Below are 27,585 nucleotides of genomic sequence, written 5' to 3'. Positions count from 1 at the left end.
AACTTGCTAGTTCGGAGAACCAGTGGGTCTATTTCCGTTTCTTTTCCTAGTATTCCCTGTGTAACTTGCAATACTTTGGTGATAGAAAGTCCGTGTACAAACAGCTAGATAAGGAGTTTATTACAAGCTCACAGTAAAATAGTCTGCCCATCTAGGCTGCCTGGTATCAACTGATGCAATAACGCCTTCTTCAGGCGTGGGAAAGCGTGCTGACCTAGCAAGTTTAGTGGGGGCATGTATGCATTGGGGGGGGGGGACATATATACATCGGGAGTAGACATATTGTGGAGGGGGTACACTACTCCCCCGGGTAGCTGAGATGGTGTCTCCTGACACCAGGTGTTAAATGGTGTTTGATTATTGTAGGAAGGCAGGACCGGGAGGTTTGTACAAGGGATAAGTATGAGACAGGGGCAGTAGGGGAGACATGGCCATGTTGAGGGGAGGGAATTAGAAGGATATATACATATAAGATATACAAGGAATAAGACATAATGGGAATTATAGAATAATAGTTTGATACATGATAAACAAGGAGTAGATATGAGAGTTCTATTGTTGTTCTCCCTTCATTTTTTTTTTTCTGTTGTATTTTCTGTAGGATACACTGGCACTCAGTAATGCATGAAAGAAATACCATCGTTTTCTAGCAGGAAGAGTTCTGTTCACAGTTTGGTTAATTGTTAGATGGCAATGGTAGTCACTGAATGTGAGGGCACGAAGTACGGGGAGTTTCTACGTCGTGTGTAGGGCGTACTATGCCTGTAGCGACTCTGATTTCCTGGAGTCGACGTTCCATTTTTCTGACACAACAATGCACTGCACATATGATAAGTAGAAAACCCATGAAAGCAATAACCACAGGGGGAAACACAACTGTTGGACGAGCCCATGAATGGCTGAAGGCCAGAGAAAATTGATCCATAATGAAATCACTGTCATTGAGGAAGGTGAGCATGCACAAGGTAGGGGAGGTGATGGTGGGCAGCACAGAGACGAGAGGTCGGAGTAAGGGAGGAACAGTGCTGGAGGTCTGTGGAAGAAAGGAAGGCAACGGAAAGATGATCATGGGAGAGGAGGAAATATTCTGAAGAAACAGATACCTGTAACAAGGAGTTGTTGAGGCGGAAAGGGAAGGGAATGATGTGGAAAAGGTTAAAGGTTATGGCAGAACGGAGAGGAATATGGACGACGACATATGTGGTGAGAAGTGTGGCTTCGAGAACAGGATAATAATAATCAAGGGAGGAGTAGGGGAGGACTGGGGAGAGACCGAAAGTGGAGTGAGCCCATTCCAGGACAGAACGGAGAGCTGAGACAGGTACTAAGGCGGCAGTGACACGTCCATTGATAGCATCGACCAGGATACGAACCAAGGCAGAGACTTGAGACAAGAGAGAGTCAATGGCTAGTTGGAGATTATCCAAGTTGAGTTTGAGGTAGAAGAACTGAGAGATAACATTGAGATCTGAAAGGTGGCGTTGTAAGATATCGGTGAAATTGTTTAGAGTGGACGTGACTTCATCGAGCTGGGTTTCATTGAATCTGTTACTTATGTATTGAAATTGCCAGGAGAGTGGGAGGAAAAGGTTATAGAGATACTCATTCTGGTTGTGTGTCCCCATGAGGGCCGTGAGATGGTTCCTGATTCCGTGGAGCTGGTGTGCGTAGGGAGGTAGGGCAATGGCTACGTCGGCCAGGGGCGCAAGATCGTAGCGCAAGGAGACCTCGCCTCCTGAGCCGACCAAGGCCCCGGGACGTACTCCACCATCGTCCTGACCTGACCCAGACCCCAGGAGGGTCAGCACTGCCAGCAGGGAGATCGCTAACATCGTACCTAGAAAATCAGGGTAGAGTTAATGGGGGAGGTCGTGAAGAGGTTGATGGGCAGAGCGCAGTTTGAACCGATATTGATTGATTGATGAATGAGCAGGTGGAGGTGGAGAGGAAGGAGACTGAGGGATAGGTGGAGACAAGGTAGACTGAGGGATGGGAGGAGGGGAAGAGGGGGCAGGAGGTTGTGTAAATGACTCTTCCAACACGAGGCCACGGGATGCTCGCTTTAAGTCATCGACGTGGACCTATCTGGTGTCCCTAGTGGACAGGTCCTGGAGGTAAAATTTGTTCCCTTGTTGAGTGAGGACGCGGTGGGGCCCTGTAAATTTGTCATCCAACTTAGAGGAAAGCGTATGGGAATGAGCAAAGACAAGATCGCCTACATTGATAGTGATAGGAGAGGCGGACGTATGTTGGCGCTGCAGCATGTCCTCCTGAGAGGAAGCCAAAGTGGATTGGACATACTGGTGGATTGTCTGGAAGTTGGCCAATTTTAGTTTAACATAATCATCCATGTTGTAGATGGGTTCTGGCTTTGAGGATAAGAGAGAGTATGGGAGGTCCTTGTCAAAACCAAAGAGGACGAAGAAGAGAGATTCAGCAATGGATGTATTGATGGAACTATTGATGGAGGATGCCACCTGGGGAATCCAGTCATCCCAGGACGAACTATGGGAGCCTAGATGTCTGAGGCACTCTAAGATTTTACGGTTGTGGCGTTCTACAAGGCCATTGGAAGCCGGATGGTTAGGCACGACATTACACTTACTGATATGAAAGTGGCGACAGACCTCATCAAGAAGGCTATTGTTGAACTCTATACTGTTGTCAGTAAGAATGGTATGAGGGGTACTGAACGGGCAAATTACGTGATCTACAAGGGCACGTGCAACGCTCTTCGCGGTCTTGTTGGAGAGGGGTACGAGGACACAGTAGCGGGAGAAGTGGTCGACCGCTACGAACAAGTACTCAGCGCCAGATTCTGTGAGAGGGAGTTTTAAGAGATCGATTGAGACAGTTTCCCATGGTCGTGACGGGATTGGGTATTGCAAGAGAGGTGCTGGTAAGCCAGTGGATCCTTTGTAGTGGTGGCAGGAGAGGCAAGAGTCACAGTGGGTATTGATATCGCGGCGCATGGTTGGCCAATAGTATTTGAGATGTGCTTGGCGCAAGCATTGGTCTTTACCTGGATGGGAAGCTTGAGGAGTATTATGAACAATATGAAGAACCTTTGGTATCAGGGCAGTGGGGACAACAAGTTGGCGTACTTTGCGATTGGGCATATCTTTGCCGGTTAGCAGTGTTTACCTGTACAAGAGACCATCATCTAGCATGAACTCATCTAGTGATACTGGCAGAGTAGGTAAGGTCGAGGCATCGCCAGATTCTAGGAAATAAATGACTTTGGACCACATGGGGTCTTGGCGCTGAAAGTTTCGAACAACTTCTGATGTTAGTGTAGTGTTTTCAGTTACTTCAGGCTGTAGTGATGTTATAGCTGCTGCTACGTGACGTGAGAGTGCGTCTGCAACTACGTTCAACTTGCCTGGTACATATTGAAAAGTAGGATTAAAGTCCTGGATGATGACAGACCATCTAGCTAGTCTACCTGTTAGGTTGCGATTCTTGAACAAATCACATAGTGGAAGGTGGTCTGTTTGGATATGCACTGGATAACCAAAAACTATATCTCTGAAATGTTTCAAGGACCAGATTACCGCTAGCGCTACGAGATCTGTGACACTGTAGTTATGTTCAGCGGTTGTAAGGGTGCGACTAGCATACGCTATTACGCACTTCCTTGAGTTGCATCAAAACGGCACCAAGTCCAGTGCCTGAGGCGTCTGTGCAGAGAAGGAAGGGTGTGGTATAATTAGGGAACGCTAGAACAGGGGCATTTACAAGAGCTGTCTTTAGCTTTTGGAAAGCCTGTGACTGGTCGTTAGTCCAAACAAAGGGCACATTCAGCTTGAGTAACTGGGTCAGAGGAGTGGCGATCTGTGCATAATCCCGGATGAAGCGACGATAATAGCCACTGAGGCCCAGGAAACTTCGTACAGCTTCGGTAGTGGTGGGTTCTGGGAAGTTAATAATCGCCTTAGTTTTGTCCTCATTAGTATGAATGCCTTGTGCATCTACGACATGGCCTAGGAATTTGATTTTCTTTCGCAGGAAGTCGCATTTACTGAGATTGATTTTCAGGCCTGCGAGCTGGAGGCGTCCAAAGACTTGCTGGAGTTTGGTAAAATGATCAGGGATGGATTTACTCACAACAATGATATCATCTAGGTAAGCAAAAAGAGAGTGTCCCATCATACCGCTGAGGACTGAATGGATAAGTCACATGAACATGGAGGGAGCATTTCTCAGACCAAAAGGGAGTCTCTTAAACTGAAAATGTCCGGAAGGGGTGCTAAAGGCTGTAACTGGGCGAGAGGACTCTTCCATTTCGACCTGCCAGTACCCGCTGAGGAGGTCTAAAGATGAAAAGACTACATTATTTTCACCAAGGGATTCTAGCAAATCAGTGAGGACAGGTAACGGGAAACGGTCTGGAACAGTGACAGAATTGACCTTACGATAGTCGACTACTGGTCTAAAGTTGCCGTCCTTCTTTGGTACTAAGAAAAGTGGGCTATTCCATGGACTGACGGAGGGTTCAATAATGTCTTGGTCTAACATGTTCTGTACCATTTGATCTGTCTGCTTTCTCTGGCTGGGAGGAAATCAATACGCTGGTATGTAAATCGGCTGAGTTCCTGGTAGTAGTTCAATCGTATGTTTGACAAGGTCTGTTCTACCCATCGGTTCACCGGGTAAGGCAACTACGTTTCTGTACGAGGTCAGAAGGTCGAGGAGTTGAGGCGTATTTTCTGGGAAATCTGTGCAAGTGAGATGTGAGAGCATATCGGGTGAATATGTCGGCGCAGATCCCGTAGAGTTAATAGTACATACACCGATTGGTGTACTATCATCAGTCTGAATAGTAGGAATTGAGGAATCCTGGCACACATTTACGGCCGCTAGGTATTCCAGGAAGTCTCCAATCTTTACACCACTTTTAAGTTTCAGTGGAGCATTTGTGACATTGAGCAAGTACAGGTAGCATAAACTGTCCTCGAAGACTGTACACCATGCTGACTCATAAGTCAAACCATTCACACAACACGTCTCAGGTAGGGTTAGTACATCCACTCCTTCTTTCGCACCGGCAACACAAACAGAGACTTTGGTGAACTCATGCGGTAACAAAATTGTGCACGTATTCGTTACTGCACGTTTCGTCTCTGCGTGTTGGAGATCATTCAGACTGTGTGAGGTAGGTAACTGAGACATGTCTGAGTCAGCAATAGTGTTGTCGGGAGAGGATGTAAGAGCCATGTTCGAGGGCGGAGATGATGTATCAGGAGACATTGAGGAATTTATGTCCTTGCTCGCAGTCAGTAAAGGAATGATCTCTGTATTCTCAGATGATGATAGTGGTGGTTTGGGCTGGGGTGGACTTTTTGGTAGTGATAGGGACAGAGGTAATTGAAGGACTGATTTGATCATAAGAACAGGACGGGGACATTCCATATTGTAAACCGGGAATCCAGAAATATCTATACTACCACAAGCAGGTACTAATGCAATGGAGTGTTGTGCTATGGTGGAGAAACCAATAAGGGCATCTGCGGGATACTGCAAGTCATTAGTGACATGAAATTCAATGGGGATATGGGGCAAATCTCTGTGGAGTTTAACTTCAAGGGTGACTCTTCCCTTAACCTTAAACTCTGAGCCATTGACACCACATAGGCGAATGTCTGGTGGTTCTAGGAAACTGACGTGGTTGTGATGGCGATGAATAATTTGTAAGGAATTTTTGGAGATGAGATTTACTATAGATCCTGTGTCCAAGAAGAATGACGTTGGTATGTCATGACTGCTGCCGAGAATGACTAAACCCGAGGATGTTATGGGACCTACATGGCAGATGGGGAGTTGGGTTTCTGGTTCTACGTGATATTGGTCCGATACGGGCGCGGCGCTTCCCCCGACTGTTGGCAATTGAGGTAACGACATTCCTCAGTGGTGTGAGTCATGCTTGATTTGTGGTATTTGCAGTGTGGACGAAGTGAGCGGGAAGGCGTACGCTGTCTGGTTTGGGAGTGAGGACGTCTGTATGTACGGTCGCAACTGGATGCTCGATGTCCAGGATGACCACAGTACCAGCAGAGAATCGAAGATTGTTTGTTCCATCGGGTGCTAGATTGATCACGACCTGCGGTAGGAGAATGATGTGTGGCAGGTCTGCCGTGTGTGGTGGGACGGGAGCGAGATTGGTCTGGGGTAGTGGAGGTGTGACAGACTGAGGAGGCCGAGGGTTGGGTGGTGCCCTGACGCATGTAGTTCGAACCCGTTCTTTCATGAATGACTTTAGTGACCTGAATAATTTTATCTCCTGGATTGAAACCGATTTCCAAGGCTAGCTCTCGCTGTTTAGGAGTTAGCCAGTGAAGGAATCTGAGGTAACCAATTAAGTCAGCAAAGTTGGTGAGTGGAAGCATTGGAACGCCATTCTTGTCTTCTAACCATTTCGTGCCTACCAGTAATTGGAGCATCTCGCTACTAGTTGCTTTCATGGTGGCGGCAGCTTCGCGGAGCTTGGCATATTGCACTGGGATGCGCAAGTCCTCATCTAGTTGGTTTAGGAGATTAATGAATCCCATGAGAGACGCGGTATTTGAATGCTGGCAACAAAGGCTGATGAGTTCCGTACGAAAATCAGCAAACGTACGAATGCTATCGAAATGTCCTGCATGGATCGCGGATCCGATGTCCGATTTACCGTGGTGCAAGCGACCGAGGAGGTAGGCTACTTTGAGCGATTCCTCGGTTATTTGTCTATTGTTTATTTCTGTTTCGACTTCTCTGAGGAAATCATAGACAGACCAAGTTGGGTCCTGGCCGGTAAATTTGGGACGATTGGCATCGTCGAGATAGATAGACTGTGGAGGGTTGGCCATGGCTGGAAGTGTAGAAGTGGCGGCAGGAGAGGTGTGGGAGAGAGAGAAGGTAGTGGCAGTTAAGGGCGAGCAAGACGGGGTATGAAGGGAGGCAGGAGAGGGAACGACAGGGAAAGGAGTAGAGGAAGAAGAAGGGAGTGTAGAGGCAGAAGTAGAGGAGGAGGTATCTGGATTTACGAGGGTAGGATGGGTAGTAAGTGATTCTGCGGGAAGTGAAACGGGAGTCTCAGGTACAGGGCGGTGGTACTCTTTGCCACTTCGTAAATGAGTGATTGTGTTCGAGTCGGCAGACGGGGTAGGATCAGGTGATGTTTCCAGGTCAAGAGGGCTGGTATTAAGCGGTTGACGTGGAAAGTATGACATTTAATGGGGCAATGGAAAATGAAAGGATGAAGATGGATACGTAGGTGGAAATGTATAAATAACAATGAGAGAATGGAATACATGAGTAGGCGTGAAAATGAATGAAGGTGCGGGGATGGATGGTTTAAATAAAATGCGAAGGATGAGATGGAGTATAAATAACGTAGGTGAAGATGAAAACGGGGTAATGGAAATGAGATGGAATATTTACAATAACCAATCTGTAGAGAAAATCGAGGATAATCTCTATAGAAAGGAAAGATATACTATAGGTACACAGTAGAGAATCGAGATGTATGACGTGCAGGGGTGGCTGGGCGTAGCTGGGCTGGGGCAGAGCGGGGCGGGGCGGGGCTGGGCTGGGCGGGGCGAGGCGGGGCAGCGGGGTAGAGACAGCTGGGCGGGGCGAGGCGGGGCAGCGGGGTAGAGACAGCTGGGCGGAGAGGAGAAGAGACGCAGCGATGAATCACCGGCAGGGAGTGGCGGTCTTAGGAGGCTCCGTAATGCAGACCAGATGCGGGCGACGGCGGAGGCCGGTGGTGGGTGGTGAGGGTAGATGTCGGCGCAAGGCAGGTGTAGAGCTGGTGAGTTGCAAATGCAGAGAATGGTGGTGGGCAGGCAGCGGGCAGACAGTGATAAGTGGCATCGTGGGGGCAGGAGCTATGATGAGTTCGGAACAGGTGCTGGGAACAGGTGCAACAGGTGCGTAGGTCGGCGACGGCGACACGTGCGGTCAGGAACAAGGCATATGGGTGGGGTTGGTTGAGAGGTGAGCACTGATGAGAAAAATTGTACACTCGGAAAGCACAGCCAGGTATTACACCACTAGAGGCACGAAGGAGGGACGAGGCTGGCAGATGCGAGACGTCGTGTATCTTGTTGTATCACTAAAAATCCAAGGAGGCGGTCAGAATCTGATGGTTCGAAACACCGCTGCTACCAAATGTAACTTGCAATACTTTGGTGATAGAAACTCCGTGTACAAACAGCTAGATAAGGAGTTTATTACAAGCTCACAGTAAAATAGTCTGCCCGTCTAGGCTGCCTGGTATCAACTGATGCAATAACGCCTTCTTCAGGCGTGGGAAAGCGTGCTGACCTAGCAAGTTTAGTGGGGGCATGTATGGATTGGGGGGGGGACATATATACATCGGGGGTAGACATATTGTGGAGGGGGTACACCTGCAACTGCAGTGCGTCATCCTAGATTCAGAATATATACCTGATTACCAGTAGGTCTACTTTGTTTTACTGTGTACTCTTTTGCATACATTTGTATTCCTTTGCCATCTTAATGGATACCAGTGACTTAATTATAGCCTATGCCTCTAAAGGAGCAATATAACGGGGTCTGTTTGCTTTCCTTTGTATTCCCCTGTATTTCTTTGTACCCAGCAAAGAAGCAAGATTGAAACAGCAGGGGTGCCTCACATGAATATCAGAAAAAAGATTTCCCTACTCCGTAGTAGGTCACAGACAGAAATGGGATGGTCTGTTCTGGTATGCAAATTTCATTAATGTGTGAAGTTGTTATACGCAAGGGGAACGTTTGCTTGCCTTCTTAACTGCTGGTTTGTGGGTGAGAGAAGGGGAGAGAAAGTGGAAAGTAGAAGAACAGGAGAAAAGGTGGGACACAGCCGGGATAAGGGAGAGGATAGATATAGGGGAAGTAGAAAAAAGGGAAGGAAGGAGGGGGATATAGAAAGAGCAAGTAGGAGACCGAGAGATGGTGAAGGGATAGAGACGACAAAGTGGGAAGAGGATGCGGGATATAAAAAGAAAGTACGGGAAACGAATGAAAACTGGGCAAAGAGAGGGGAAAGTTAGGGGAGGGGACACAGAAAAGGAGAGAGAAAAAATGTTGGGGAAAATTAAGTTAGAAGAAAACGGGACAGAATGGGGGAAAAGAAGGAAAAGCGGAGTATGGGAGGGAATGTAGAGGGAAATAGGGTAAGGAGGATAGACAGGGTGAGTAGGGGAAGGGATAATGGGGTGGTAAGTAGGGGAAGAGAGAGAGAGAGAGAGAGAGAGAGAGAGACAGACAGACAGACAGACAGACAGACAGACAGACAGACAGACAGAGAGTTAAGGTACTGTTAAAATTCAACGGTAGAGGAACGCAAAAATGGGATAGAGACTTGAAGGCGACCAAAGGAGGAGGTAAATGGAAAAGGAGAGGAAGGAAAACGTTAACGAAGGGAAGAGAAACACGATAATGAGAGTAAAAAGCCTTTAGAGATGGGGAAAGAAATGAGATTGGATTCTCAGGAGGGGAGGGACAAGATAGACAATGAATGGGTGGGGATAGAAAAGAGTTGAAGTGGTATGACGGAGGAAGCACAGGAAAGGCAGAGAAGAGGCGTTAAGGTGGCAAGAGACACAGAGAAGGGAACGTGCATTTAGGTTAGGGTATGCTACAGAGGAAGAAGGATACATAGGAAAGAGCTAGTAAAAATTTCACGAAATTGGTAATTCGCATCCAAAAAGCTAAACCCTTTTCGAGACCTTGTATCCTTGAAAATAGTATATGTTAATATAAAACTGCATAGAGTTTGTTTGCTTATTTCAGTTTATCGAGACTTCTTCATATTTTTCTTGTTTCCTCTCTTTTATGTCTCCTCCGTTTCTATACAGATCGACTGCCCTTTTAAGGTTCTATTCTCATGTTACTTCTATATCCTATCTCTCACTTCTCTTACTTCTATCTCTCCCCTACTGTTTCTCATTTCTTTCTTTTGTCATGATCCCCATTCTTTGTTCTATTTCTTTTGCGTCTTTCTTTTCACTTCTTATTTCTTCTGCCTTAGGCTCTCATTGTTCCTTTACTTGCTGCTTAGTGTCTCTTTCTCTTCTGCTCTCTTCATATCTTTTCTTTTTCTTCTCACTTTCTCTCATGTTTTTGTTTTGTTTTTGCCCTCCTCCAATGCAGGGTCCACCATTTCTTGCCTTTTTACCTTCTTTCTCATAACACTTCCCATCTCTCCTTTTTTTTCACTCTCTCCGTTTCCTTTTGCGTTTTTACCTTTCACTTATTTCTTATCAGTTCTTTTCGTCTTATCTTTCTTTCGACATATTTTCTCAGTTCTCCCTTCCCTAATTCAGTATAACTTAATTTTCCATTAATTTCTATAACTTTTATCCTTCTACCTCCTCCTTCTCCCCCCCCCCCTGCCTCCTGCAATTTCATTTTTTATATCCATTTTTCTTCCGCCATTCCTTTCTCCCATTTACCGTTTTCTTTCTTCACACATTTTTCCCTTCCCACATTTTCATCTCTCCTCTCCATCTCCCTGACTTTTCCTTTCTTCACTCCCTTTGTACTTGGTTCCAAATCTACCTTTGCTCCACTGTACACCTCCTAGTTCTCCTCACTTGTTCCTCTCTCCATCTTTCCATCTATTCACCCTCTTTCTTTACCTTCCTCCCACTTCCTTCTTCCGCTACATATTTCCTTATCCTTCTGAATCCTTTCCTCTCTCTTTACCTCTTCCTCCTCCCCCCCCCTCTATATTTCATCTCTCCCTCTCTATCCCTTTCTTTGCCTCTCCTCCTCATCTCTTTTTCTGTGTCCGCTCTTGCTCCCCTTCCCCTCGTTCAATCTTTACCACCTTCCTTCCGTCCCGTTTCCCCCCCCCCCTCTCTCTCTCTCTCTCTCTCTCTCTCTCTCTCTCTCTCTCTCTCTCTCACATCATAGCTGCCACGGAATAATATAACTACACGCTTCACACTTCCTCAGCTCCTTGGCGTTGTTGTTATAGCTCTACCCAGGACCCCGTCGGCCGAATTGACCCATCGATCGCACGCAAGTAGCCGCTTTCCTGTGGCAGACAGCGCTTAGCCTGGGCTGGAACGGAGTCCATCCACTTGGTGAGACGTACGGAAAGTGGAAGAGGCATGGCCTCCAAAACGATGAAATATGCGCAGGAGATATGTATGAGTAGTACTCCGTCTGGAACATGGGGTTCAGTTTCTCTCCACTGACTGTTGTGCAAGGTTAGCTGCCAAGCTTTGGTCAAATGTCACTGCCATCGTAGTACCTCCAGAATGATGGTTGCCAACTCGTTTGCTACCTTTTTAGTGAGCTAACGGGAGCTACACCTTGCCCAAGGGTGACATGGGACTGTGCAGGGCAGGGGCGTTCACCTTCCTTGTGTCACATGCTCTAGTAGCATACTCTAGTTGTAATTCAGCTCTGCTGTATATTGTTCCTATCACCGCCATATACTGTAAGCTTCTCATGGCCGGGGCAACTCTGTTATTCAGTTCCAGGTCTTTTCTTCCCGTTCTTCTTCAATCTGCATCTCACCGTTCATTTCCTCGCCCTCCTTACCTCTGATTAAAGTGTTGCCTGATTGACGTGAAGATGAGGAGAGCGCCCGGAAACACATACACACACACACACACACACACACACACACGGAATCACTCATGTGTGTATATAAACTGGTAAGGGAAGGAGATGGAGAATCTTCTATGGCCACTAGAAAAAAATTGCCTCAACAGAGGAAGATTTTGAGTGGTATTCTTGCGAACTAAGTCGATTTTCAAGCTCTGTGCATGGCAGAAGGACCAAGCATAAAAAAATCTTAAAGGAAAGGCAGAAGAGAAACGCCTCTCCACTATATAATTTCTGTTTTACAGATCTCTAGAGGAAAGAGTACACGCAATCGCCGAATGTTTTCATTATTTATCAAACTTCTCACTGTCGCCAACATGCATTTCATCCCTTAAATAAACAAGACTCAGTTAGTTATAGCCTATAATCTCAAAATATTTGTCCTGTCGATTTTTAAACGTATCAGCATTTCCTCCATTAGCTACAGTTGGTAGAAAACTATTCCATTGTTCCAGGTAATGAATATTAAAGTATTTTTTCCTATATAAGTATTGCATCTTTTCCTTTTTAGTTTCATTCCATTATTTCTAGTTTCAGTATTATTCTATATTTCTAAAAATTTATCATAACTAACATAGTCAAATTCAAGAAATTTAAGTACTGATATTGAATCTCCTCTGAGTAGTAGCTTTTTAAAAGAACCCTTATTTACTTAATTTAGTTGTTGTTCATAGGGTACATATGGCAGGGAAGGGATATATTTTTATCGCTATGCTCTGCACACCCTCGAGTCTGTCTTCGTCCATAACATTCAGAGACCACTGCTGCACACATTCTAAGTGTCGTCTAACTAATGACGTATAAAGCTTGAACATTACAGTGGGTGCTTCATGATCAAACTTCTTGCAATGAAGCCGGTTAATTGGTTTGCTTTTTTCTGGCTAAAATTCACTGTTTTACGTTTTTGAGATCGGTACAGATAAAGTTTCTAAATCCTTCTTATCCTTTTCTTCCGCCAGTAGGGTGCTCAACACACGATATTCATATTATTTGTTATTTTTATTGCCATAATGAATGACCTTGTAAAATGAATGACCTTGTATTTTCTGCAGTACTCTCCATCTGCCCTTTCTCATTCAAATTCATTATATTATCATTGTCGTTTTGTACTGATTCACAATCTGCTTTGCTAATTACTTTCACCTGTAATCTTCGCTACCTGGCCTTAATGACCAGAGGCTTTGCCCCAATGGTCGATAGGCCAAAAAATTTATTTAAAAAAAAAATCTTCGCGTCATATGCAAATTTCGCAGACAAATCCATTTTCTAGATCACTCATTTAAATAGTGAAAAGAATTAGTCCTAGCAATGATCCTGAAGGGAATCCACATATTGCTTATAACCAGCTTGTAGGTTCGCCATTTATCACTATACACTGCTTGCGATTCGTTAATCAGTCACCAGTCCACGAACAAAATTTGTTAAAGAGGCTGTGAACTTTTAGTTATTCTATTTGTGGTTAGAGCGGTGGCAAGAGGAACACAAAATTATCTCTAGTGATGGCAGGTGGTAAAGTCTGTAAGGCTTTTGTGAGTCACTCAGATGAAGGAAACTGTTAGAATATCAGAAATGTTTCAAACCACCGAGTGCTAATGATGAAACTATTAACACTCTTCGGCTCGTACAGTCACTCGGCTAAATCAAATTGTCTGTGAGGCTAGTAAAGCTGCCTCGACCATTTGAGAATCAGTGGTGTTAGGAATAATACACTGATACTCCATTGACTAAAATCATCTGGCGGTATCTTGAGTATAACAAGGGAAACGACGAGACAATGAGACAGTAAACAAAAATCACCAAACAAATCATAAACCAAATTCACCTTGTCCTGCAAAGTCTGTGTGAACATGATGATTATCAGTCCGTCGGCAGCAAGAACATAGTAAAAAATATGGTACCTCCCTACAACAGAAGATTATCAATCGATCTTAGTACACACACACACACACACACACACACACACACACACACACACACACACACACACATTCACCAGATGATGATGATGATGATGATGGTGTGTATGTGTGTGTGTGTGTGTGTGTGTGTGTGTGTGTGTTATGAGCCTCTCTCTCTCTCTCTCTGTGTCTCTCTCTCTGTCTCTGTCTCTCTGTCTCTGTCTCTCTGTCTCTGTCTCTCTGTCTGTCTGTCTGTCTCTCTCTCTCTCTCTCTCTCTCTCTCTCTCTCTCTCTCTCTCTCTCGACTTCATTTGACACTTGTTCACCTCACTTCACCAACCGCTCGGTTTCATTCCTTCCTGGTACCATTCCCTGGCTAACACCTTGGCTCCTAGGTTCGTATGATTTTATTCAGTTTAGGCTACTCCTCACTCTGCCCTAGGGTGGGAAAGGAGGTCCGGATGATGATGATGATGATGATAAAAGAGATTTTATCCCCTGAAGTCTTGGGGCTAAATATAGGCTTCAGTAACCACTTCACAGCTGGAGATCGTTCTTTATCAGACGAGTTTATCGAGCTCTGGAGATTTTGAAACTGGAGGAGCTTTACGAGTATATAGCCCTCATTAACCCTTTCACTACAGTAGATTCCTCCAAAGTTGAATACAATCGTCCGCGAGCTGGAAGATGCCGCTCCCTCTTGCTTCCTCCCTTGTTCCTGTCGCGGAATGATAATACTCATCTCAATAGAGACTTTTCGAACTTGAAGATGTAGAGATAGTCTTCATTAGCTCCTTCACTACTAAAGATCTTTTGTATCCTATGAAATAATTCACCTTGGGAGAAAATTATCGAACTGGATGAGTTAGATACAACCACCGTTACTCCTTCCTAAACTGAATAAAATCGTCTGGATATTTAGGCGGTCCTCGAGCAAGTATGGTGGCTTTGACAGGGAAGAAAAGTTGCTGGTTCACCGAGAACAATGACGAGGAATAGCCAAGTGAGCAAGGGAGAAAACAGTCACTGCATGATAATTTTCTGATCTTTACCCTGACGTATGGAAGTAAAACTGGACCTTGTTGGAATAACAAAGCCAAACCTTGAGTGAGCGTGAGAGCTGTAATGTCTTATTCTAAAGGAGCACTTTGAGATAGGTGGAGAGACAGAGAAACAAGTAAGGAAGCGAAGGAGCTCTGTGGTAGTCCTGAGAATTGCCTAGAAAACAGGAGGAATATTTTTTGATGGTTTTCCTAATGAGGAGAGGAGGGAGAATGGAAGTCTGACTAGGGGAGTGCATGTGAGTGAGACAGAGTGTTGGGGGGTGGGGGGACGAGGATGTGATGGAGGGACGGGATCGGGAGGTATATGAGAGAGGGGACTATGGGTTAGAGAGGGGGCAACCAAATGAGAGACGTCGGGGTGATCTTCCAATACTAGATTAAGGCGTTTGGCGATAGTTAGATAGCTAAATAGGATAGTGGAGTGTTTAAAGTTTATGCTTCATCATTGTACATCGTATAAATTTCTCCGTGCGAGCAGTGTTATTGTGTTTTGAGATGTCTTTTTTTTTTCTGTAGAATTTGGTGTGTTAGAGCCTGTGTTTATCTGTTTCTTATCTCTTGCCTGTATCTTGAATCTTAAAAGTCTTTGCTTAAAAACGTATCCGCCACCCTTGTTCAATTCTGAGTGTGATGCTGTGTTGTTGGCTGTGTTTTTGTTCCTTAATCGTATGATGTCACTAAAGGTACTTGTTACTGTACTTGAAACTTCAGTCTGTGGGAAAGTGTAGTGCTTAAAGCTTCACCCTCGTTTAGATATGAGTATGTTGTAGTTGTGATGTTAGAGGTTCTGCTGTACGCATGTCTGTGTGTTTGTGTCATTTCTAAATATTTCTATGATAGTGAAATCTATGATGATGCAGTGCATATTGATAATGGTTCTTCTTTAGTACTGCTTGCGGCATAATTGCTGCATATCCTCTTCCAACACACACCATATACGTATAACTTCTCTTTATCGTGAATCTTTAAGTCTATCTATCTATTGCCAAACGGCTCAATCCCGTTTGGGGTGGCCACAAACAAATCACCTCCACGTCGTCCTGTCCCCCGCCATTTCACTGCCCTGCTCCCAACTCACACCCCCCTCTCTCATATACCTCTTCACCCCATCCCTACATCTCATCCTCGGCCTCCCCCTCCCTCTTCCCCCCTCCACCTAACTCACATACACTTTCTTCGTCAGTCTTTCACCCTCCATCCTCTCCACATGGCCAAACCACCTCAATGTGTTCCTCATAACACTTCCTATCACATCCACATCCACAGCACAACGCTCCTAAATATCCTCATTCGTCAGCCTGTCTCTCCATGTGACTCCACAGGCTCCTCTTAAATAACTTTTTTCACTGCTCTCACTCTTGACTTGTGTCCTTCCAACAATGTCCAAGTTTCACTTCCATACGTTAGAGTTGGTATCACAATACTGTCATGTAGTAACTTTTTCACTTCCATGCTCACTTCCCTGTTTCTTATCACTGCTTTCAAAGAACCAGCAACCTTTCTTCCCTGCTGTACCCTTTCAAGCACTTCACTCTCCAAACCTCCATCCTTACTCATCACACTACCCAAGTACTTAAACGTACTCACATTTTCCAATTCCTCACCATCCAACCTCGCTGTACATTCACTGACTTCACCTCTCTCAAAGACCATCACTTTACTCTTCGCTACATTCACCTTTAGATTCCGTTTCTCGCACACTCTGCCAAACTCATCCACCAAGCCTTGCAGCTCCCCTTCGTCTTCACTCAACAACACAGTATCATCTGCAAACAACAGTACAGGGAGTTTCCAAACACTATCCTCTCTCACCAGGGCCACTCCAACATCCACTACCCTACCTTGTACCTCTTTTATTACCCCATCCATGAACAGATTGAACAACCATGGAGACATGACACATCCCTGTTTCAACCCAACATTCAAAGAGAAAAATTCACTTAGTTCACCATCCACACGCACTGCAGCCTTAGCACCATCATACATACTCTTCACAGCATTCAACAACTTTCCATCTACTCCATATATTCTTAATACTTTCCACAATCCTTGTCTATCCACCCTGTCATATGCTTTCTCCAAATCCATGAAAGCTGCATACAACTTCTTCCCCTTCTCTAGAAACTTTTCCACTAAAGATCTAAGAATGAATATCTGATCTACACAACCTCTTCCCTTCCTAAAGCCTTCCTGTTCTTCTCCAACTAATTCCTCTGTTCTTTCTCTAACTCTGTCAATAAGTATCCTACCATACACTTTTCCTTTAATACTAAGAAGACAAATGCCCGTATGATTACCACACACTTCTTTTTCCGTTTTTCCTTTGTACAAGGGAATAATTATGACTGACTTCCAATCCTCCGGGACTCTACCTTCCTCCCAGGCCAATCTGCACATCTTCCACATCCATTCTACTGCTATCTCTCCCCCATGCTTCAACATTTCACCATACACTCCGTCAATTCCCGGGGCTTTCCCCATTTTGACTTTCTTCTTTGCTTCCACAACTTCTATCCTACTGATTTCTTCCTGTCTTCTCACCTCCCTCCTTCTCCCAGCCATTCCCCAGCCACTTATACTCGGATTACTTCCATCCTGTATGTAAAACAATTCCTTAAAGTGTTCTCTCCATCTGCTCACTTTTTCTCCCTTCTCCACTAGTAATCTACCATTTTTATCTTTCATTCCCCTGCTAACCTCACTTCCACCCTGTCTTACTCTCTTCACCTCTTTCCAGAACATCTTACAGTCCCTCCACTTTATACTCAAATTCCTTCCAAATTCCTCATCCACTCTCTTCTTACTCTCTCTTAATAATCTTTTCACCTCTCTCTTTCTTTCTACATATAACTCTCTCTTCCGCCTCTCAACTTCTTCCACTCCTCTATTTCTCATCCATTCATTGTATGCTTTCTTCTTTTGTGCCACAGCCTGTCTCACCTCTTCAGTCCACCACGCTGTTCCTTGCACCCTCCTCCGTCTTCTCTTCCTCCCACACACCACATCACATGCTGAACATATTTCTTCTGTAAATATCCTGCACACACCTTCCACGTCCCCCATCTGTTCCAATTCATATTTGCCCAATCGTTCCTCCACTTCTCTCTTATACTCTGCCTTTTTCTCATCCTCTTGTAACCTTTCCACTCTCCTTGCAACTACTCCTTCCTCTCGTCTTTCCCTTCTTCTATTCCTCCATCTTACTTGTATCCTAATTCTGGCCACCACCAAGTAGTGGTCAGAAAGTCCACTCCCCCAATCTCTATAAGCTCTTGCATCCATTACACATCTTCGCATCCTTTCATCCACACACACATAATCAATCATTGCCTTCCTTTCATTCAGTTCACCACCCATCCTTCTCATCACTCGCCATGTATATCTTTGGATCATTTTATGTCTGAAGAGGGTATTGCCTATCACCAACTCCCTCCCAGCACAAATGTCCACTAACGCACTGCCATTCTCATCTATCGCAGCAGGCACACCCCACTCACCAACTATTCCATCCACCTTCACATTCCCTAATTTACCATTCATATCACCGATCAAAAACACTCTCTCATTCCTTCCAAACTTTTCCATGCACACTTCCACATTTGTCCAGAACTCTTCTCTCACTCTGCTAGCACGATCTTGCGTTGGTGCATACACACACACAATCGCCCACTTTTGTATTCCAACTTTCAACTTTACCCACACAATCCTTGACCCAACTGATCCATACTGTCTTATGCTCTTCTTCCATCATTTACTCAACTATACATACTCCTTCCTTTGCTCTCTCATTCTCACCTACTCCTGCACATATACCCCATCCATACTCCCATTCTCTCACACTTTCTCCTCTCCATTTTGTTTCAGTCATTCCACATACATCCACTTTTGCACCATCAAGCACCTGGACAATCTCTCTCTTTTTCACCTCATCATTCGCTCTTCTTACATTCCACGTAGCCATTACCAAGTCCTTTGTCCGGTCCTGGGTCGTCATCGTTTGGTCAGTCCTTGTCCGAGGCTTCTTGTTTTTTTTTTTTTAGTTAGTTGTTTTCCGGGGAGGGGCACTAACCCTCCGCCAACCCTTTTAGTCGCCTTTTACGACGAGCAGATGCTCCACCCTCATATTTTAACGTGAAGTTATGAATGTTGAGCATCACTTGCGACATTATTGCTGCACATGCTTTTCCCCAACACACCGCTATTATTATTTTGGCCTCTAAAACTGAACCAACACTTACGAATGAGCATTGCAGCCTCCATCAACTTTTTATCAAAGCATATATTGTTGCTGATATGACGTCTTCTTTTATCATGTCGGCCACAACTACTGTACTTAAATGACGGGGTTCTTGAGGATATTCGTCTCTTCTTCTGTAGTTTTTCTTTTCAGGTTTACACATTATTTTAAAATGTATCCTTCTTCATCTAGACGTCTTATACGGCTTGAGACAGAGTATCTGAACTGAAGTAGTTAGGTACAGTCTGAATCCCTTATTCACGGTACAATCTTATTTTATTTGTGGCATCTCTAGAAACTATATACGGCATAGATCAGACTTTTCGAACTGGCCGGGACATGTATTACCTTCCTTAACCCTTTCACTACCACGGGAATCCATTAAGTTGCATAAAATCGTCTGGTTGTTGCAAGATTGGATGCCGTGGGTGCTGTGGAATTTCATCTCTTAATTATTAGCTTATCTCCATGGTTTTGGAAGAGGCATCGTGTGGTCTTTTATTCTTACCGTTAACAGACACTTTTACCTAGTTAAGGGAAAACATTTCGTAATGGATGATTTAGAACCAACCTTCACATACCCGTAAGTGCGGGAGTCCAGTTAATTTTTGCTGCCTCCAGATTATAACATACAGTTTTTTAAATATCCCTACTACAGAGGGTAATATAGACTCTCTCACCCTCCAGTCGAAAAGTTTGTGCCAGGTTGAATAAGTGACTCATGGGATGGCAAAAGTGAAATTTGTGTTATTGGACTGCAGGGGTTTAAGACGATAATATTCATCTGCGGAGAAACACGTTAAAAGAGAAATGATTAAAGTCGAGAAAAAGGTTGTGATAAGATACTTGAGGTTAAAATATAAGTAAATACGTGTACATCACCACTTTACCAGTATCAGATGGTCCGGCACCTCTTTACTCCGTACAAAATTACGAAACGGCACTTGAAATTCTTCCTGTGCCCGCCAGATTAGTTTACCGGGCTACCACAGATAGTGGATTGCTTACACTGTATGTCGTGGTTTTGATCCCTGTATATGTCTGATTCTTATCAGATTTTGCTTATATTTAACCCTAGCTATGGCTTATGAGAAAGATGAAAGTGTCAGTGGTACAGTGTCAAGCATAAAGACCAGTCTGTTCAAATACAGTCAGACCTCATTGATCGTGGTTAACTGGTTCTCCAAACTACCGCAAGGACGAAAACCTTCAATAACCAAATAAAACAATACTTTGAAATTAATGTTAGTTTGTTCAGACCCCACAGGTTTACACTGACTTTTTTTTTTTCCCTAATGCCCGAATAATAACCGATTCTGCTACTCTGTATCGTGAACCAGACAACCATATTCCTTCATATTTCTCCTCACTTTGTGAGCCAGTTATTTTGTCGGTGAATAAGAAATTCTCACAATTAACCATTCCTAACTATCAATTTCTGTTCTTGTGAATACGACACTTCTCATCAAATCTCTCGTTCTTTTAGTTAGGATTACCCTTATATAGTATATCACCATTTCGGTTTAATACTGATTACCATCACAGTCAAATCAAAAGGTTGTTCCATCACTGGCATGTAAGGAGACTCTTTATACGTGAGTATGGAGTGCATAAAGCATTTTTTCATTTCACGGTTGTTTGCGTCTGGAAGCCGATCGCCACGTGGCACGCCGTTACCACGTGATCAATACGTAGCTACCCAGTGACCCACCATGCTCGCCGCCCGTATTTCTACGCATATTTTCACGCACCTATTTGGTCATAATGTTGTATCAACGGCTATTTAAGAGGATTTAATGCAGTAGGATACATTTATTATGCAAAAATTATAAAGTAGACTGGACTGTGGTGTTCCCTTGCAGAACTTATTGACACATATAGTATTGGTTCGTTAACTGATTATGATGTAAGAAAAAAGAAAAAAGTCTGAAATTCTGTGCAGACACTGATTCAAAGGCGCAAATGAACATTAGAAAAGCTATGAAAGATGGTGACATTACTGAGCATCATTGAGAGATGATGGAATGATTTCGACAGCATTGGATGGACTTGTCAACTTGGTAACGGACCAGGCTCAGCTTTTCCAAAAAGAACATAAATTAGAGCATGATGATGATTACTCTGAAGCATAATGGGTCCGAGGTCTATTGCTGAATTATTATAAGACCTCCGTTGGTCCCTGTGGCTTCGATTAGTCCGGCCCAATGGTTCATCAGGCAAGACTCGGGAACCAAAGGTGCCAGAAAATTGGCGTTGTACACACAGCAAAAAAACTCTCGTTACAGGGGGGTCCGATGTGTTTCATACTGAACAACCTGGCTGTCTCGCTTGGGTTGGTAAGCCTGACAGTGGGTGAGTTGCCAAATAGGACGAGGTAGAAATATGCATGGGAGAAGCAATGGATATTCTGCTGGGCGAGGTTCTTCACTTTTTGTACAAATTATGTAAATACATTATACCATCTTGCTTAAGTTATTCTAATTAGCGACGACAGCTGACGTATATGGAAATGTTCCTGACTCGTCTGGTTCCCTTTCATATATTGATGTCCCCTATATTAGGTTGTGCCTCGACTGACAGTCACCAGGTGATGAGTGCAGGTATGTCATGTAGAAAGGCATTACATATCTGCAGTCGATGGTGCTCTGTTAGTCGAGGTATTTTTACCATTAGTGTAGGTCTAGCTATTTGTCTCTATAGGATTTAGTATAGGTTAGCGATTTGTCTGTTAGGTGATTAGTTTTAAGGTATTTAGATTAGTTTTTCTTTATAATATAAGGTATTAAAAAATATAAAACCAAGAAAAAAAATTAAAAAAAAAAATAAAAATACAAAAAAAATAAAAATAAATAATTAAGATTAAAATTATTATATATATATGTACGTTTGCATGAAAGTGTGTCTGTATGTATGCATGGAAGTGTGTGTGTGTGTGTGTGTGTGTGTGTGTGTGTGTATGTATGTATATATATATGTTTGTATATATATGTATATATGTTTGAATGTATATATATATATATATATATATATATATATATATATACATATATATATATATATATATATATATAAATGGCCTTAATAACCAGGGGCTTCGGCCCCAATGGTTGATAGGCCGGAGAAAAAAAAAAACAAAAAAAAAACAATGGATATAGCTTATAATAAATATGCAACAAACACACGCAGGGATACCAATGGAGGAGGCTGTTATCAAAAACCTTCATTCGTGTGTCATTTTATATCGCGCAGAAGGTGTAACGATAGTTTTTTTGTTGTGCATCCTGTACTTGTTTGGCTATCTGAACTACGAGAAATATTTGCATTAGGGCCAATGCGATTAGAAATACCACATTAAGTCTTCTCCAAAACTGCATGGAGAAACTGTTGAATGAAGAAGTGAACATTTCAACCAACTAGGAGGTCTACTCTCTTTATCTCTTAAATACGATGAAGCTTATTGTAATCTCTCTCTCTCTCTCTCTCTCTCTCTCTCTCTCTCTCTCTCTCTCATATTGTATACTGTTTTCCGTAACACGAAATATCAAAATATTTATTCCGTACTTTGCATTCTGTTCTCTCTTCACTAATCATCCTTGCTTTAAATCTTGCTCACTTTATACCTATCCTTCTTCCTGAACAATTGTATATTTGAACTACTGTGTTTACTCCAGCATTCCTGTGGTAATTCTCAATGGATCTAGCTTACCTTCCCGTTGTCTTCACCTTCTGGGCTTCTACTTACGCCGGGGGATAGTTCAGTCTTCTGTATTCTCTCCGTCTATTAATGTATTATTTACCTTTTCTTTGGCCCTTCAGAAGCATAAGAGTCAGGGTCTAGACTAGTTCCTCCCTAAACTTAAAAAACTCGTTGCTCACTACCTTCAAGAAACTAGTTACTCCATTAGCTTTAAGACCATGGTGACCAGCATTACTCGCCCTGGGTGGTAATATGAGTGACAGACCTAACCATCATTCTGATTTACACCCTTACTGTTGTAGTGCCTTAACCCACTAGACCACCAGACATCAGTCTTTCAGTCTCTCATCATTAACATTACGGGCTCCAAATGTCGCTCGTCCCTATAACTTTTTTTTTTCCTCCGAATTATATTCAAAATGAATGAAATATTCCTTTATCTTTTTTTTTTTCAGGCTCCAAATTGTTCTCTTTCTTCTATTTTTCATTTCCCAGGCTTCTTGCGACTTTACGAGATCTCAGTCTTTCATTAATAAATAAGAGTTTAATTTTTTGAAGCATGTGTGCCCATGCATCGCTTTATCATTCCTAAGCAATCACTGAGGCTTGAAATATTGCACACCCTTCTATTTCCACACCACCCAGGCCTCATGTAGCACCAGATTTACAGTAATTTCTCCAGTATCATTAATAAATCCAGGTTTTTCTCTCTCCAATACATCCTTTTTTTTTTTCCCCATGACTCGTGCCTTTAGAATGCTGGAATATATATGCTTTATATTTCTTCTGAACTTGGCCCCAGATGTTGCTGGCTCACCTCTTTTTTCTCTTGCTGGGCCCCATATGATTCCAGGAAAACTAACCATCTTTCTCTGGTAAAATTGTTGGTTGCATATCTTTCCCTTTTCTGAATAATCTTTCCTCGTCTTCCATGACTCGTTCCTTACAAAACATTCACGGGTTCTTTTGTCCTGCCTTCTGGTCTTGCAAACTCTTCTCTTTCTTCTCCTTCCAGGCCTGTTACGACTGCAAAAAATCTTTCAGTCCGTGCGACCAGCTCGAGCATCCTTTGAGATAAGGGTGGTGAGGCGTTTGGAGTCGGCTCAGGACGCTCTGGCTTTTCTTAGGACCCTGGAAAGCAGCAGCAGGTGAGTAGTTAGTTAATGGATGCATGGACAGATGGATGGATTGTTAACCACTTCACTGTGGAGAGGTAATTTTCATTTTAACCACACTATCATCAAGTGATTTTTTTCAACGATGATGTTAAAGGAGTTAATGAAGGCTATATCTAATCCTCCAGTTCAAAAAGCCTTTTATAAGATTAAGAAAAGCATTTAGTGGTAGCCTGAATAAAAAGGACCTCAATGGATTGAGGTAGTGACGTGCATAATTACAATATTGTTTGTTATACATGGCCTTCTTTAGGATCCTGGAAAACAGCAACAGATGAGAGGTTCTTTGCCAAGATGGATGGATGAACTGCTGTGCACAAGTGTAGACAAATATCATTTCACTTCTTTACCGAAAAAAAAAAAAGACTGAACACTTCCTTTCGAATTCCAGTAATAAGAACTCTGAATACAAGCAGCATTTCAGGACACTGTGTTCGACTAAAACTGTACTGATATTACTGTCCACAACTGTGCATAGTTACTATATTGCTAGTTAAACATAGCTTTCCTTAGACCAAAGGAAAGCTGCAACACGTAAGTGGGTGGTTAGCTAGACATTCGGAGATTATTTACAATATTGTTAATTACATGAATGAATGGTCAGCTGAATGTATGAGTGGATGATGGACTGCTATGAGCCAAGTTACAGCACTGCTAGTTAAAAATGTAGGTCCATTTTAACTTTGCAGTCAACCTGAATTTTTTGTATAATCCCGTTGACACTATGAAGTAAAGGAGCACAATTTTTTTTAGGGTTGCTTTGTGTCACGGGGGGATGTGAATTTATAAATTAGAAATGCTAAATATTACTTAAAAATAGAGACAAGGGATTGACTTGTGAAAATCAAGTAGTAAGTTTTTCTTTATCCTAGCTTACTTCGCCGATTCTCTAAGGACGAGAATTTATAAACTTTCTCAGCAGTACACAGCAGAGACTAATGACTCACGAGTGCTGTTTGTTAGTACTGTTAGCATCTTGAGAAAGTGACTCCACCCCTGACAATCAATAACTAATGATAATAATAATAGACAGATTCTTGCCAGTGCTTAACTCCTGGCTGGCACAACGGATTCAAGTTTGATACAAAAGAACTGGCCTAAGTACCAGTTATGAATAATGTAAGGAGTTTGTGCAAACTAAGAGAGGCAACTAAAATAAGCTTAATGTGGAGAAATAACACACGGGTCTAATTACATTAACCCGTCACATCCCGAGGTTTTCCGCACCTCCAACATCCCCCAATCCTGAGCTATTTTGGAAAAAAAAATTTTTGGCTGAAACTTCCGCTTTGGTTGAGAAAGGAAAATCACCAAGAAAGGGCTTACCGTAGTCCATAAGTGGTCGGAACAGGTGAGGTCCTCCGCACCAGGTATCCTATTCTATCATTGATGTGTGAGGCGCTCATGTTTTCTATGGTAGGAAATATTGGGAGAAACAACAAACAACACCTCTATATTTATTGAATTTGAACTAATAAACAATAAGAGTAGCAATATAATGGATTTCAAACACATATATATATGAAAAATAAGCATTGTACCATCGCGCGAGCATAGCGAGTTAGGTCCGAGTGGTAACATGCTATATGCTAAGTTTCTTGTATCAGTCAACATATCATTTTTTCTACTTGTATACTTCTGTTTCATTGACATTTTACCTATTTTTACTGTTTGTAAGTGTTTTCAGATGTTTTCATTCATTATGATGACATGCAGTGTAAGTTTAGCGCACATCGGCTTACTAAGCGCACTCGCTATGACTTATATTTCAACATACCCAATTGTTTTATCACTTTCCTATTATTTTTTCCTTTATATAGAACCTTTCCTCCTCCACTGTAAATGTTTTCAATTATTTACATTCATTACAAGGGCATTTAGCGAAATGCTAGCACATATTCACGTAGCAAGCACAATCTCAAACACTCGTGTTTCATCTTCTACTTTATTTTTTCACTCCAATTATACTTTCCCACTTACATTAAACACGTTTACACCCCTATACTGCACTATACGTAGTTACTGGCATTATTTATTCAAGTGAGCGTCAGAATATCGCATGAAAATACCCTCGCAATGAATGTTTTGACCAACATAATACTCAAACACTTACATATAAATTCTTTACATATATTACACACTTTCCCACTTGTTGACTTCTATTTTCATAATTACGGGCCTTATTCATTCCACTGAGCGTCAGGATATCGCATCTCTATACACACTCTAGGAATATTTTGACTTAGAATATATTTCAGCACTTACAATAATTTGAACTTCTATTATACCCATTTGCATTTCCAATAATAATATTTACATATTTACGGGCCTTATTTATTGCACTGAGCTACAGAACATCGCATCAAAAAACCCTCGCTAGGTATGTTTCCACTTACAGCATATTTATACACTTACATACAATTTTTGCACTTATGTTATACCCGTATATACTTTATACTAATATTTTCAGATCAACATGACTGATAATTTCACTGAGCGTCTGTTTGTCACATTTACTTCATAGTTTCAGCGTCCTATCGCATTCTCACCATATTAGAATTGCATCAAGGTGTGAATTTCACTGAAACATGGGTGAATACAGAGACCCACGTCACACTCGACGCACTCATAGCGGGTGTCCTTCCTCTGTGTGGTGAGTCTCACCCGGGAATTGCTACACACGTAACACCTGCGTTGGGGCCTAGGTCTGTTTGGCTGGGGAGGGATGGGAGTGAGGAAATGGCAGCCGGATATTCTCAGGGGAGTTTGGGCAATAGGGGCAGTGCGGGTGCGATGTTGGGACCTTTCAACAGCATACCGTGCAAACATCTCTCTTGTGAGCTCCCTCACAAACCCTTCAAAGGTTTCCTGAACTGTTGTCATGGCGTGAAGGTGGTGGCAATTCAGAGCAGTGATGTCTGACAAGTGAAAGAACAGTTTCTTATACCACTTCATCGTGGTCCTGGCACACTCTACCGTCGACATCATGGAGTCTGACTGGTCCACCAGGCGCATGTTTATGTTATAGTCCATGACACACTCAGGTTTCCAAATGTGACGCCTGTTCTCGCTCCGGTAATCAACGGATTCAGTATGGTGCATCAAGGGGCGGTGAACCGTTGACAAGAGGCTTACTTCTCTATTATGGTTCCACACAGTTGCAAGGATGTTGTTGGCTTTGAAGAAGACAACCTCATTCCTGTCAAGTTTCCGCCCTACCTTGGCCATGTGACGCCGGTTCACCTTCACGGTTCCACAGATTCCCGTTTCATGCATTTGAAGATAACGAGCGAGAAGAGGGCTAGTGTACCAGTTGTCCAGGTAGAGGACGTGACCACGATGAAGGTAGTCTTCTATCATTGTCTTTACCACTGCTCCTGACAGTCCAATACTCCGATCTTCTATTATGTCTGTCTGTGCACCGGTGTTCAAGACTATGTCTTGCACGTATCCAGTCCTACAGTAGCACATAACAAAGATCTTGAACCCAAAATGGTGCCTTTTGTTGGGTATATACTGCCTAAATGAAATATTACCTTTCCACAACACGAGACTCTCGTCTATGACGAGGTCTCTATAGGGATAAAATGACGAATGAAAGGTTTGCCTCAGGTGATCAAAGACCAACCTAATTTGCCTCATCTTATCTGTGTCGTTCGCATTTGCAGGATCATCAGCATCATAGAAATGGAGGCGACTTAGAATTTGTTGAAACCGATTACGGTTCATGACTTGCCCAAATATTGGTGTAAACATAAAGGGCCCCTTGTCCATTAAGCCGGAAATCTGTTTTTTGGTATAATACCCATCAAAAGGACCAGGGCAAAAAATAGGAACATTTCTGAAAGGGAGACAGGGTAATCATATATGATAGAATGCCTACTCCTTGTTCCCAATCTTTCACTCTCAA

At 43.0% G+C, this 27,585-nt stretch overlaps 1 protein-coding gene across 1 annotated transcript in view; it reads left to right on the top strand.

The window, feature by feature from the left end:
* LOC145418128 (glutamate receptor 1-like) overlaps window positions 1-27,585 on the top strand; it is a 722,099-nt gene that overhangs the window by 245,102 nt on the left and 449,412 nt on the right. Inside the window, exon 5 of the mRNA XM_080286652.1 lies at window positions 23,516-23,648. Within this exon, the coding sequence (XP_080142778.1) occupies window positions 23,516-23,648 (133 nt within the window). The remainder of the gene's footprint in view (window positions 1-23,515; window positions 23,649-27,585) is intronic.

This window comes from Coenobita brevimanus, chromosome 112 (assembly GCF_032717465.1).
Source record: "Coenobita brevimanus isolate Jiangsu-jjx chromosome 112, ASM3271746v2, whole genome shotgun sequence".
NCBI lineage: Eukaryota > Metazoa > Arthropoda > Malacostraca > Decapoda > Coenobitidae > Coenobita > Coenobita brevimanus.
This window is presented reverse-complemented; position numbering and strand designations above follow the sequence as displayed.